Genomic DNA, 14,440 nt, shown 5'->3' with positions numbered 1-14,440 from the left:
AACCCGGGAGGCGGAGCTTGCAGTGAGCTGAGATCCAGCCACTGCACTCCAGCCTGGGCGACAGAGCAAGACTCCGTCTCAAAAAAAAAAAAAAAGTGTTCTCGATTGTCTTAACCTTACATTGGGATATTCTGTCCATGAGACTTCCTCTAAATAAGTAGGGAAAGAGACATTCATTGTATCTCTTGTAGTTTGATAAGCTGAACCAAGTGATCTTTAATAAGACCTTTTTCTTTTGTTCTTTTGTGTACAGATGCACAAAGCAGGGTCATCAGAAGCCTCTCGATTCAAAAGATGATAATACCGAAAAACACTGCCCAGTGACAGTGAATCCTTGGCATATGAAGAAAGCTTTCAAAGTCATGAACGAATTAAGAAGGTACCATTATACTAATGTACATGCAACCATTGGTTTCGTCCCTTTATTTTTCAGTTGTTTGTAGTGAGTATATAATCAACCTTCTATTGTTGCTTTGTCTAGTACATGGAACATTAAAAGCTTTTTCTGCAAGTTTTTTTAAAGGAAGAGAGCAAATAATTGATCAGAAGTGTGGATGGTGTGTGGTAACCGCTTAACCATCCAGCTAGTCTGATGCGATAGTTTGGAGGTGAAAAATACACGGGGGATTTCTAAATGCAAAAAAAAAAGAAATGCAAATATTTTATTAATACTTTTAAATATATTAATTCCATGTAGAAATGATAATATACTAGATATTTTGAGTTACAAAGAATATAGTAGGCCAGGTATGGTGACTCATGCCTATAATCCCAGCACTTTGAGAGGCCGAGGCAGGAGGATCACTTGAGGCCAGGAGTTTGAGACCAGCCTGGTCAACACAGTGAGACCATGTCTCTATTTTCTTTTTTAAAAGTTAAAAATAAGAGAATATATTATTGAAATTAATTTATCTTTCTGTTTACTTTTTTAGTGTGATTACTATAAAATTGTGACTTGCATTATATTTATATTGGACAGTGCTGGTCTAGGGCTTCTAACTTACCATGGCAAAGAATATGGAAATAAACTTTTAGACAGAGAAAAATATAACCATTTTTTTTGTGGGAGTGGTGGTAGTTTTAGGGGACAGTGACCTGCGTGTTGCTGAGGTACTAAGGATCTCAAGTGTACTAAGGATCACTGGAACTTTTAAGTAGTATTAAAAGTTGATTGAAAAATGTGTAGCTTTTTTTTTTTAATTAAAAGACTAATGTATGTATTAAGAGTCTTGGGTTTTATTAGCACTTTATGAAAGATCTGCTTTTTCCCACCATTCCCTTTGTGAAAGTACTCTGCATGTATCTATCTGAAATGCTGAAAGCCTGTCTTAAGAAGGGATTAAACCTTCCCTTAATATTTCTATGCCTCCTAAAAACTCTCCCTTTTAGGTTCATCATTTCTTTGTTTCTGCCTTCTTCAATTAGTGATTCAATAAATATTTATCTGCTAGGTACTGTAGGTACAATGGTGAGCAAGAACAAATAATGGTTGCCACCCTCATGGGCCCATAGGTGACTGCACGAAGCAGGCATTCATCAAAGAATCACAAAAATAATTTACCGTAATGACAGTGTGTGCTGCAAAGGAGGGCTGCTGGTGCCAGAAAGGTGGATAACAGTGGTCAGGAAAGGCTTTCTTAAGAAGACAGGAATAATTATGCTGATATCTAGAAGGAAAAGAAGATAAGGGGATGAAGTCAGGATGGGAGTGAGGAGAGAGAGAACAGTGTTCCAGGCATGGGGAATGCTGTGCCACATCTTAGGGTAGGAAGGAGCTGGCCTCATTGGAGGAACTGACAGTGTTGCTGCAGTGCATATGGTGGTGGAATCACACAGGAGAGGCAGCTGAATTGGTAGGAGGGGCCATTGGACTAAGGTCCTGAAATTTTGGTCTTAATCAAGAGTTGCTTTGAGAGGAAGCCCATGGAGAGTGTTAAGCAGGAATGTGACCTGATGAGATTTATATTTTGAACACACTGGCTGCTGGGTGGAGAATGGATTCTAGAGAGATAAGAAGAAGTTAAACTGAGTATTGGATCATTTGATTTGTTTTCTAGTACTGCTTTGACAACATTTTCAAAATGTGAGTTTTCACTTATTCTTTGCGAGAATATATAGCTGGGATAATCCAACAAGTCTGAGGGTGCTGTTTCGGGTTTTTAATCCTGTTTTGACAGTAGTTATTAGAATGTAAAATGCATTGGTTACTAAGTGAAACTGCAAGAAAAGTAAGAAAAATAGTCTGGTTGTTTTAAGACGGATCTTTAATGGCTCTTTTTTCTCTTTGAGAAGTCCAAAAAGATTGACTTTTAATAGACTATTCAAATGTTCTTTTTCCCCACTCCTATGGGTGGGGCACGGGTAGGCTTGGTGTTCTGCTGGTGTTAATGTGAGTGGGTCTCTGTTGACCTGGGCATGACTCACTAAACGGCGGGGAAGGTTACACCAAGTGCTCCTTCTCTTGGGGTGAATGACCTGAGTTTTGGGACAGACTCTGGCCTCGAGCCAATTGTTTTACTTGTTTGAGCCTGACTATAAAATGAGAGGAATGGACAGGATGGTGTCTAAGGTTCAGTGCTGCTCTGACATTCTCAGCCTAGAGATGTTTTTCCTACTTACCTGCAAGCCCTGTGGTATCCTTGCCTGGCCCTAGGATTATTTATAAGCTCCAGTCTTCCTTCATCTGTTTGCCCCTTTTTGGATGTAAACCGTGTAACTGTCAGATAGTACCTTCTTGTTCTTCGTGTGGCACCCTTTCAGCAGCTAGTATGTCACTGGGCTGGTAGTCAATGCTGATTTTCAGAACAAAGAGTGACCTTTGAATAGCTAGAGTGTTGGCTGCCAGGTCTATAACCTGGATTGTTTCGATGAAAGCGCCAACCAACAGTATTTTTGAAAATGGACTGTTGTTGGGGTTCATCAGACCTTTTTAAAAATGTCATTCTCTTCCATTCTTAAATCTTATAGCCATTTTGAGTAATTCTTTAAAAAAAAATCTCTGAAGAGGCCTATTCTTTGTACAGCTGAAAATCATTAATTATTTCCTGTCCTTGTGTCAACTTCCTGTTGCCCAGAAAGGGTAGCTGAGAGTGGTTTCCTGACTTCTGGGAAGGGAGAACTTCCTTGTTCTCACCACTCTGCTCTTGGGCTCTAACCTCAAAGTGGTAGAGCAACAGCTGTATGCCGAAGAATGTTAATGTGAACCTTTGGCTGATGGAAGCAAAATTTTAGGAGTAAAAGTCACTTTCAATTATGGCTGATGTAAGGTGTGGTTGTGGGAATGGGGGTAAGAAGACAGGAGTTCTGTAAGGTTTAAGTTACAGAATTAAAATTGTTTGATAGAAAGAGTACATGACATTTTATTGTTTTCTTAAACTAATTGTTTTTAGACAGGAGGGTCAGAGACCTAGCTTTATATCCCAGGCTGGTAAGAGCTTGAATATCTTGAAATTATTTGGTTTAAAAACCCTGCAGTCACATGTAAACAGTGTATTCAACAAGTATTGGTGAGCACCTAATCAGCTAATATGCCTGAAAGGCTATGTGGGATCCAAAAACAGTATCAGACTTAGCCCATGCCCTTTAAGTGTCTACAGAGCTGCTGGACACATAAAGAGAGGAGGATGAGGCAGTGAAAAAGTGTGCAAATCATGGGTGCCCAAAAGAATTCTTATGAGGAAAATTCACATAGTCCACAGAGATGGGCTTCAGTTGGGCTTGTTGGGAGTGCAGCAGGATTCACTGAGGCGATGCAGTGGGAAGGTCTGTCCTGGTATGATTAATTGCACAAGCCAGGGAGGGAATAAACATCATCTGTTGGATAAAGTGAATCAAAGGTTCATCCTGGGGAGTCTGTGCAGAAAAGGTTAGGAAGCAAGAGAAGGGCAGAATTGTGGCAGGCTTAACTAGTATGATGAATTTGGACTTAATCCTCTGGGCAGTGGGATTCAGTGAAGGCTTCTGAGAAACGGAGCATCATGCTAAGATTAATGATGTTGGAGTTGTGAAAGGATGGCTTTTAGGTCAGCAATGCATCTCTGGTGGGAAATTCAGCTCTTAACTCTAAGTTTCCCAAGTGTGGATGGGGGAAATTTTTCAAAACACCAACGTTTTCAAAACCCAGTAGATCTTCACAGAGTGCTTAAAATGTGCAACACACTGTATTAGGTCTATAGAGGGGACAGAGAAGCAGACTGTACCCCAGGTAAGTTTTTTTCTTTTTCTTTTGTTCAAGACAATCTCACTTTGCCACCCAGGCTGGAATGCAGTGGCGCGATCTCAGCTCATTGCAACCTCTGTCTCCTGGGTTCAAGTGATTGTCCCACCTCAGCCTCCTGAGTAGCTGGGATTACAGGTGTGTGCCACCACACCCAGCTAATTTTTTTTATTTTTAGTAGAGATAGGATTTTGCCGTGTTGGCCGGGCTGGCCCAGATAAGTTTTATTGACAAAATTAGATGGCTAGCTTTTGGAGATGACCAAAGAGCAACTGTCAAAAGGTGGCATTTTGTCTTTAAAATTAAAAAAAAAAAAAAGAAAAACTACTGTTTTTTAGGCTATAGGATAAGACTGTACTTGAGCTTTAATAATTTCAATGAGTATTAGTGGTGGGGGCACAGCCTATTAGCTTTATTTACAAGGAATATAAGTTTGATCCTTAATATTTAGGTGTTGAAAGTGTTCGGTAAGGATGAATCATATGAAGCAATTCAAATGTTCACCTTTATATCCTGCATAACCCATAAATATTGAGTTGTTCATTCATAACAGCAGTTCTTAACATTCCAGAAGATATTTAAGCAAAATAGCCCGACGTGCCCTCTTAGAGGAGTGGTTATTGTGTTTTTCCTCCAGGATTTTAGGCATCATGGGACCTATATTACTAACTAGGATTAGATTGTCTGTTGTGCATCCATAAAAAATTTGATTTGTGGCTGTTGAATTTTGGTGAAATTGTTATTGTGGCTCTTGTATGAATTCATACTTTGTTACTTAGATGGCAAGTGAATTAAACAGTGAACTTAAGTGAGCCTCCCTTTTTCTTCAGGGATACCTAAGATATTTTGGTACAGATATACAATGTATAATAATCACATTAGAGTAAATGGGGTGTCCATGACCTCAAGCATTTATCATTGGTGTTATAAACAATCCGGTTATACTCTCTTAGTTATTTTTAAATGTATCATTAAATTGTTATTGACTACAGTCACCTTGTTGTGAGGCATATTTTACTTTTAAGAAGATAGACACTGTGCATTTTAAAAGCAGTGACAGATTTTTCTCAGTCTTAGGAATTCATTCATTTTTTATCAGAAAACCCAAGGATTCCTTACTATGCTCCAGCATGTTTCATGCCTTTTCAAAGCAGTTTTTTTTTTGTTGTTGTTTTTCCTGAGAAGGACCAATTTTCATGATATAATTGTATTTAGGAGATGGAGTGCCTTTCTTTATTCTGTGCTATTTGAGTTTTACATTAAGCCTATCTAACTCCTTTCTTTTCCCTTTAGATTTGAGCTTAGAAGCCACTTCATTCTGAACCTTTCCTGTAAGGTTGGGCCTAGCCTCGCCTGTGTGTTTCCAAATATCCCACACTTGTCCCATCTTAATAGTCATGGGTTCATTTTATAATCACTTATTTCCTTGTCTGTCTCCCTCACGTGACTGTAAACTTCATACTGTCATGGCTGTTAATCTTGTTTATTTCAGTAAGCTCAAACAGTCCTTGATGAATGAATGAATAAATGCAAATTTTGCTAAATAACAACTTTATTTATTCCATTATTTTGAAGGCCTTCTTTTCCTACAGTTTATTCCCTTATGAGATTTCAAGTAATAGGAACATAAACTTAGAAATTCACCATGGAAGACTTTGCATATGGGCTGCTAAAAGAAGTTTTTCTTATTTTTAGTGCCAGACTTTTCCTTCATAACTCTCTCACTCAAAAGTCATTCAGCTTCTTGTAAGCATGCAAATTTGGAAAGAGGTAAGGGCCAGACTTAATGTACACACACTGATATACACTTATTGTATACTCAGTGACACAAACTAGTAACAGTTTGTTAGCTCTCTCATCTCTAATGCTGTTTTAAAATATGTTATTACTGAAGACAGATAAAAAATTGAATACTAGAACTAAACATGTCCTTAATTTGTAAAGTGGCTCTGGGACCTAACCCAGGATGTGGCTGCATAATATTTTAGCAGTGTTTTAACCTTATTAGTTAACTTACATCAACTGATAAGTCAGTAAGGCCAAGTTAGTAATGTAAGTGACAGCCAGCAGGTATTATGTTAGAAGGTTTGGATCAATGAATAATTGTAATTGAAGCCAAATGTAATTAGTTATGTGATTTTTGAGGTGTTCAACTGTAATTCCACTTGTGTTCCATCTTGAAACTAAAGCACTAGGAGGGATTACTGACAGAAGGAAAATAGGCATAAAGATGCACTTATGCACTTGACTCATCTTGTGTTCAAATCCCCAGGTCACAAAAGAGAAACCTGGATTGCTTTGTTCTAGAGAGATCATGCATGCTCTGCTGACCCTGCTTACCTCCCACCAGAGTTTCTTCGCTCCCACCCTTCTCTCTCCCCACTCTTCTTGGCCCACAGTTCCACATTTTGTTTGCTGCTTCAGGTCTCCATGCAGTAGTACATTGTGTTCTCTTTGGGATTCTTGTGCTCATTCTTGATCCAGCTAACTCTTACTTGTTTTTAGAACTCAGCTTAAGGCCAATAGCTGCAGCAAGCCCTTTCTGACCCCTAGTCTGATTTAAATGCACCCCCACCCACCTTTCCATAACATCTTTATTACGGTGCTTTCCACTTTATCCTATAATTTTTGCATTGCCACTTTTTTCTGCTGGTCTTCTTAAGGGCAGAGATGGTCTTGCAGTACTTTGTTGAATGAATGAGCAAACTCTGATTTTTAAAAATATTCTGTAGAGGTAGTGCTAACACTAAAATTGGAGCTTTTATTAGCTATATATAGAACTTAAAAGTAATTTCTAGTATATAGTATGTCAAAAAGTAAATTATTATTTATAATTTATTGTTTCTCTTTCTTGTTTTATTCAAACTTTAACAGATCTTAAAACCGTATAGCTTTAGGTTTTGTGTAGTGTCAAGAGGCTCTGGAGTCAGCCTGTGGTTTTGAATCCTGGCACTGCCACTAGTTGAAGGACTTTAACCTTGGTTTCCCCAGCTATAAATTTGGGGATAAAAATAATACTTTATAACATTGTGGTGGGCACTAAATGAAATAATACATGCAGGTAAAACTCTTGCATAGTTCCTTCCTGAAAACACCACTGACACCGCTGACTTTTCCCACTCTAGTTATATGTGAACCCATAGAATTCATAGAATTGCAGAATGCTTTTATATTCTCAGGGCAGATGGTAGACTTTGTCAGTTCTCTAAAATTATCTGGAGGAGTTATAAATTAGTGATACTGTGCCACCTTTTATGACTCCAGTATGGGACCTGCCGTATGTCTCATACAGCATCATGAGCCATTAAACTGTAACACACGAGCCATACTATAGTCTAAATGGCAAAGCAATCTCCTCAGCAATGAGGCCCTGGGATGCAGTCATCACTGATGCTGGGGTACTCTTTTTTTCTCCCATTTCTCCTAAACTGGAAGGAGAGTAGTTACCAGTAGGCTCTCCAAAAGTTTTGGCATGAACTTTATGAGAACAAGTTTGTAAGCAGTATGGACAGGTGGAAAACTTCAAGGACTTGGTCAAGCTCATGGCAAATGTTGCTTGTAAGCTACTAGAAAATTACAGACGGAGGCAGTCCACCCTTTTAGGAAATAGAACAGTAGAGGAGGGTGCCAAGTGTGACCTGCGTGTGCTATGCACATAGACATAAATTCAGTGCTTGGGTATGTGAGGTGTGGAAGGGACATTTGCTTTCACCACACCCATTTCAGTCATTCATAGTATGACTGCTAGCAGGGCAGGTTTTAGGCTTCGGAGCCTTCTTGCTTGTTCTAGAGTAAGCATCAGCAACGTTTTCTGTTAAAGATATCCTGTGACATTATGAATTACCTGGAGAGTGTGATCTGTCACCACATATTGCTTGTCAAAAATGCTTACCGCATGTTTTTGAGTGAATTGCAGTGGATGTTTTAAAATTAGAGATATAATAATTATGGTTGCTGAATAATGGTTTGTTTTGAGGTCACAAAATGCTTTTTTTTTTTTTTTTGAAACAGAGTCTGTGTCGCCTAGGCTGGAGTGCGGTGGTGCGATCTTGGCTGAATGCAACCTCCGCCTCCTAGGTTCAAGCGATTCTCATGTCTCAGCCTCCTCAATAGCTGGGATCACAGGTGTGGTCTACCATGCCTGGCTAATATTTGTATTTTTAGTAGAGCCTGGGTTTCACCATGTTGGCCAGGCTGGTCTCAAACTTCTGGCTTCAAGTGATCCACCTACCTTGGCCTCCCAAAGTGTTGGGATTACAGGCATGAGCCACGGCACCTGGCCAAAGTGCTTTTTGACTTTAGATGTAATATTTTCTGGCCTTGAGGGATGAGATATTTTGCGTTGGTAAAATGTTGTGATTAAGTTAAGCTTCAAATGCGCAAAGACTTTTAAGCAGCAGGTGTAATTGAATATAATTTTACCATTGCTTGATGAACTAGGGTCTTTAAAGATTGTTGTTGTTGTTGTTGGGAGGGGGTGGGTATTTGACCCAATTTAGTTTTCGGCATGTGTTTTTTCTTCATCTTCATGGCAGACTACACCTGCCACTTCTGCTGCTACTTCTTATTCAGACAACCTCTTCTTTTGCAGTCCGTTGATGGTTTGCTGCCAGTAATTGCCTTTAGGTTGAAAAATCAGTAATCAAGTTTGGGAAGATTTCTGTGTTTTTCAAAGGCAAGATTCTTAATGAGGATCCAAGGCATGTTGGGCATTTATCCCAGCTGTTTTCTATGTACCTCATGTTTAGGGATCATGTCGCAAAGGATGGCTGTCTTTTACGTGAGTCTCCACTTGATGAAAGTGGGCTTTACTGTAATATTTTTGCATAGGATGTTCAATACATTCATTGTTGATATCATTTACATTTTTTCTCTCTGCTTTTTACACAGTCAAAATTTGCTGTGCGATGTCACAATTGTGGCAGAAGACATGGAAATCTCTGCTCATAGAGTGGTGCTGGCCGCCTGTAGTCCTTATTTTCATGCCATGTTTACAGGTATGAAATATTTTAGTTATGGGCATTTTAAAAAATGTATTCAGATCTGAGCTTTTCTTACCACATTTTCTTTTGTTATTAACATTTTACTTTTATGAAATGAAGAATTATAATGGAAGAAAATGTTCTTGCTTTGTTCCAAATTCCTCCTCGTCTTTGTTTTTTATTGTTGGGGGTCAGTAAGCCTATACATACGTACACTCACAATTTTATGCTCAACTTTCCCCCTGTAAGTTATACTTATGTATATTAGTTCCTGCCATTTATAATAGCTTTTTGGCACTTTATTATTTTGACAAAAGTAAAACACTTTTACATTTTTTAAAATGATTTTTATATTTGTTTCATCTAGTATTACATTGAACAAATAGATGTTTATTTAATATCCTTCGTTTGGAAATACAAGAAAATAAAGTGGTTTATCTACAAGCTTAGATTTTACTTTGGCAACTGTGAAAATGTATAGAATGATTTTAGTACTTCTGGAAAAGAAGTAATTTATGTCTGTCACACTTGAATCCTTTACTCTCATTCTTTTTTAAAATATACTGTACAAAGAAATGAAGTTTTTATCTGTTACATCAATGAGTTTATAATCTTAGGGTATTGGTATGCCAAATAGAAAATACAAATAGAAATGTAGTTATACCAAAAAGCAAAAATACAAAGCTCTTCTTACTTTAGAAACTATTAAGTATTTTTGGTGCTACTGTTTTACTAGATACTTCAAGGCATACAAAAACAATGTGAACATGCTTCTTGCCCCAAAAGCTTCCTGTGTCGCCAGGGAGATGGATGTGCACCCTTTAATAGGTAATAGTGTATGCAAGATCTGAGTGCCCACAGCAGTGATCAGACATTGAGGGCTGTGATGGGCAGCACTAAGAGAAGGATTTCCCCAGACCTGATGGATTGAGGGTTTTACACAGATGAAGATGAGTGTAGAAGGTCAGATGGAGAAGGTGGACTGAGTGAAAACTTTTCTGGGTGTCTTGGGAGTAGTGAGGAGACCAGAGCCCCACTCAGTTTTCAGCCTTTTATGATCTTGCTGTTCCAGAACAGAGTTAAATAATCAGGAATGAAGAAGGATAGCAGGTGGGCTCTGAGGATGTAGAGGATGTAATTTGGGAGGGTTGCCTTTCAGCTGAGATTGATCTGAAAAGTCAATACCCATGAAGCGAGACTAGTCAGATTTTTATGTCTTGGGGTTCACTTTAGTCTCTTGATTTACATCTTATTTATTACTGCTGGACACTTTTCTAGAGAGAGGGTCTCTAAGGCTTGTAAGAGGAAGGATTCGATCTGGAATGTGTTGGGCTACTTCAGGAATTCCCTTGTAAAGTGCTGTCCCCCGCTTGGTGGCCTTCCTTCAGATGTCCTGTCTTCCTTCAGATGTCCTTGTAAAGTGCTGTCCCCCGCTTGGTGGCCTTCCTTCAGATGACACTGCTGTTGCCACTTACTTGTTGGAACTACAATCTGTGCTTCAGTTTCCCCATCTGGAAAATGGGAATAATAATATTACCCACATCCTAGAGTTTTTGTGAAGATTAAGTGAGATCATATGTGTGAATTTCTTAGCACTTGACACATAGAAAATGATGAGTTAATTTTGACACTAATTATTATGGTCATCATCACCATTCTTTTTTATTCCAACTTCATAAATTTCTTTATATTCTGTACAAGATTGGAAAGCTTTAAGCTAGACTCTTTTTTTTTTTTGATAAATGTTTTATTGTCCACAGAGTGACAAAAATAGAGTGATTAACTTATACCTGTAAGATCAAGGTTAGTTTCCTTTCCCCTCAAAAGGCTTTGGAGACTTAGTGTCTCCAAATTCCTTGAGCCTTAGACATCCAGTGAAATGGATGCTAGGTAGAGATAGGAGATCTTATTATGTCTTTAGCTCTCTTTTCTGTTTGCTTTATAATCTAAACTGCATTTCGGTTTCCCTCTTCTGTGTTTGTCTAATGGTTCTCTATGCTTCATGATTTAGCTGGCATGTGATTTATGAATATGTGAGCTTTGCCTAAGGAAGGGAATGAGGCATTGAAGACATTCTGATTCTCTAAGTATTTATAGTGTATCGCAACTAACTAGCAGGTAGGTGCTTTTGCAATTCAACTGGTTTCTGTCTGAGAATATACCTTTTACGCTTAGTCAAATTTTAGATTGCTGTGCGCTGAAGTAGTTGAAAATAGGAATACTGTGTTAATTTCTGGCACATATACAAAGTGTGAATTGAGTACCTAACGTGTTTTTTTTTTTTTACTAGTTTATCGAGGCATATTTTATATATCATAACATTTACCCATTTCAGGGCTGGACGCAGTGGCTCACACCTGTAATCCCAGCACTTTAGGAGGCTGAGGCAGGTGGATTGCTTGAGTTCAAGACCACCCTGGACAACACGACGAAAACCCATCTCTATCAAAATACAGAAATTTAGCTTAGTGTGGTGGCACTAGCCTATAGTCCCAGCTACTCAGGAGGCTGAGGTGGAAGGATCACTTGAGCCTGGGAGGCAGAAGTTGCAGTGAGCCAAGATGGTGTCAGTGCACGCCGGCCTGGGTGACAGAGTGAGAGAAAAAATAAAATTACCTGTATTAAATGCACAACTCACTGATTTTTAGTAAATTTACTGAGTTGTACTGCCATCACCATAAATCAATTTTAGAACATTTTTGTTCCCACATAATGTTTATGAGGTTCATCCATGTCATTGATGTTTCAAAGGAAACTGTTCTTATTGCTAAATAGCATTCCATGTGAATAGACCACTTTTGACTTTCCATTTACCAGTCAATGGATGTTTTTGTGTTGTTTCAATTTTTGGCTATTATGAATAATATTGCTATGAGCATTCATGCGCAGTTCTTTGTGTAGACATGTATTTTTATTTCTCTTGGGAGTAGATATCTAGGAGTGTAATTGCCAGGTCACGTGGTACATTTATACTCAAAAAATTCTGCTAAGCTGTTTTTCCAAAGTTACCACCCTGTTTTCCATTCCTACTAGCAATGTTTGAAACTTCCTATTTCTCCACATCCTTGCCATCCTTGCCAGCACTTGCTCTTGCTTTTTAAAAAATTATAGCCCTTCTAGTGGGTGTTGAAGTAGCGTAGTATTGTAGTTTTAATTTCCATTTTTCTTTTTTTTTTTTTTTTGAGACGGAGTCCCGCTCTGTCGCCCAGACTGTAGTGCAGTGGCCAGATCTCAGCTCACTGCAAGCTCCGCCTCCCGGGTTTACGCCATTCTCCTGCCTCAGCCTCTGGAGTAGCTGGGACTACAGGCGCCCGCCACCTCGCCCGGCTGGTTTTTTGTATTTTTTAGTAGAGACGGGGTTTCACCGTGTTAGCCAGGATGGTCTCGATCTCCTGACCTCGTGATCCGCCCGTCTCGGCCTCCCAAAGTGCTGGGATTACAGGCTTGAGCCACCGCGCCCGGCTAATTTCCATTTTTCTAATGACCAATGATTATGAGCATCTTTCTATGTGCTTATTATTTAGGCTAAACTTTTATGGTTTTTCAGCAGTAGATGCTCTTTGAATTTCTGGCTATCTTTGTATTGTTTTTTTTCTACCTTTGAATCTACTGTTTAGCGAACAAGTTGGCAGAGATTAGATAAAAAAGATAAAGGCAGGGCGCAGTGGCTCATGCCTGTAATCCCAGCACTGTGGGAGGCCAAGGTGGCAGAATTGCTTGAGCCCATGAGTTCTAAACCAGCCTGGTAGAAATAGGGAGACCTCATCTCTAAAAATATTTTTTAAAAAATTTACTGAGCATGGTCACACATGCCTGTATAGTCAGTCCCAGCTACTGGGGAGGCTGAGGCAGGAGGATCGCTTGAGCCTAGGAAGCAGAGGTTGCACTGAGCTGAGATCATGCCATTGCCCTCCACCTGGGCAACAGAGTGAGAATGTGACCCTGTCTCAAAAAAGGGAGAAAGGAAAAAAAAGAAGACACGGGGATTGGGTCTAGGTAATTTAGTGTATGTAGACTCATTTAAGTATTTGCCAGAGTATAAGTACTTTATTTCTTTATTTGTTTTTCATGGTCTGAAGCCCTGGTAAGCTTTTTTTTTTTTTTTTTAAATTATGGTGAGGTTAACAAGTAGACCATTGGATGCTTTCATTCCACCAAACATCAGGTACATTTACATTCTCTTGCTCAGGGACACGGAGTTTCCCTACTCTTCTTTTGTTTTCATGTGACTAACTTATTAGGAAACGGGGAATATGCAGATGTTCTTTGTTGGCTCTTACTTTTAATCTCATAAACTGTAGGTGAAGTATTCATTTAAATTATATCACCTAAGAAGTAATTCTGTTACTCGTCATAGTTGCAAGTGTTTGAGTAGAGAAGGGAAGTGAAAAGTAATTCTGTGATATAATCACAGGGTTTTTACTTTCTGAAGTATGGGCCTATTTAGAGCAAGGCCAAGTTGTTTAACTATTACTTAAGAAAGAACATACCAAATTGGGTTCTTGTGTTTTTAGATTACTTCTTGGTTACAAATGTGGCATTTAGAAAGCTGTTTGCTTAACACATACTTTGAGATTTATTTGTGCCACAGGCTAACATTTCTGAAATCTGGTGAGAAGTACTGAATACTAAATTTTTATTTTTAGCCTTTTTTTTTGGTGTGCTTTTTGATTTCTTTTGTCATATTGAACATGATTCAGTAAAATAAATTAGAATAGGAAAAGACAGATTATTGTTTGAGTTACTAAGAAGTGAGATTTTAAAAAGCTGTGTACATGGTTATGTTTGTCTAAGATTCATACTTTCATTCATCAAGGAGTATTTATTGAGCATCTTCTCTGCTAGGCATTGTCCTAGGCTTTGGGGACCAGAGTGATGAATAAAACAGATAAGTTCCTGTTCTCGTGATTCTAGTTAGGAAGAAGAAGAAAGGTTAGACAGTAAGTAAACACACGAAAGATAATTTCTGGTATTGATGATGGCTCTGAAAAAAATTAAATAGAATGTCGCACAAAGAACTTCAGTTGGAATGCTTTAGGCTGCCTGTAACAGCAAGCTCCATTCAAACTGGTTTAAATAATAAGAAAGCAGGCTGGGCACCAGACATGGTTGGATGTACAGCTTGAAAATTTCATCAAGAATCTTCTTCCAAATGGATAATTTCCTGGACACTTACACTCTCCCAAGACTAAACCAGGAAGAAGTTGAATCCCTGAATAGACCAATAGCAGGCTCTGAAATT

At 38.7% G+C, this 14,440-nt stretch overlaps 1 protein-coding gene across 1 annotated transcript in view; it reads left to right on the top strand.

The window, feature by feature from the left end:
* KLHL2 (kelch-like family member 2) overlaps positions 1 to 14,440 on the top strand; it is a 122,001-nt gene that overhangs the window by 9,051 nt on the left and 98,510 nt on the right. Inside the window, 2 exon segments of the mRNA XM_011959671.1 lie at positions 254 to 379; positions 9,107 to 9,213. Of these exon segments, the coding sequence (XP_011815061.1) occupies positions 254 to 379; positions 9,107 to 9,213 (233 nt within the window).

The sequence above is a fragment of the Colobus angolensis genome, unplaced genomic scaffold (assembly GCF_000951035.1).
Source record: "Colobus angolensis palliatus isolate OR3802 unplaced genomic scaffold, Cang.pa_1.0 Scaffold5, whole genome shotgun sequence".
Lineage (NCBI taxonomy): Eukaryota > Metazoa > Chordata > Mammalia > Primates > Cercopithecidae > Colobus > Colobus angolensis.
This window is presented reverse-complemented; position numbering and strand designations above follow the sequence as displayed.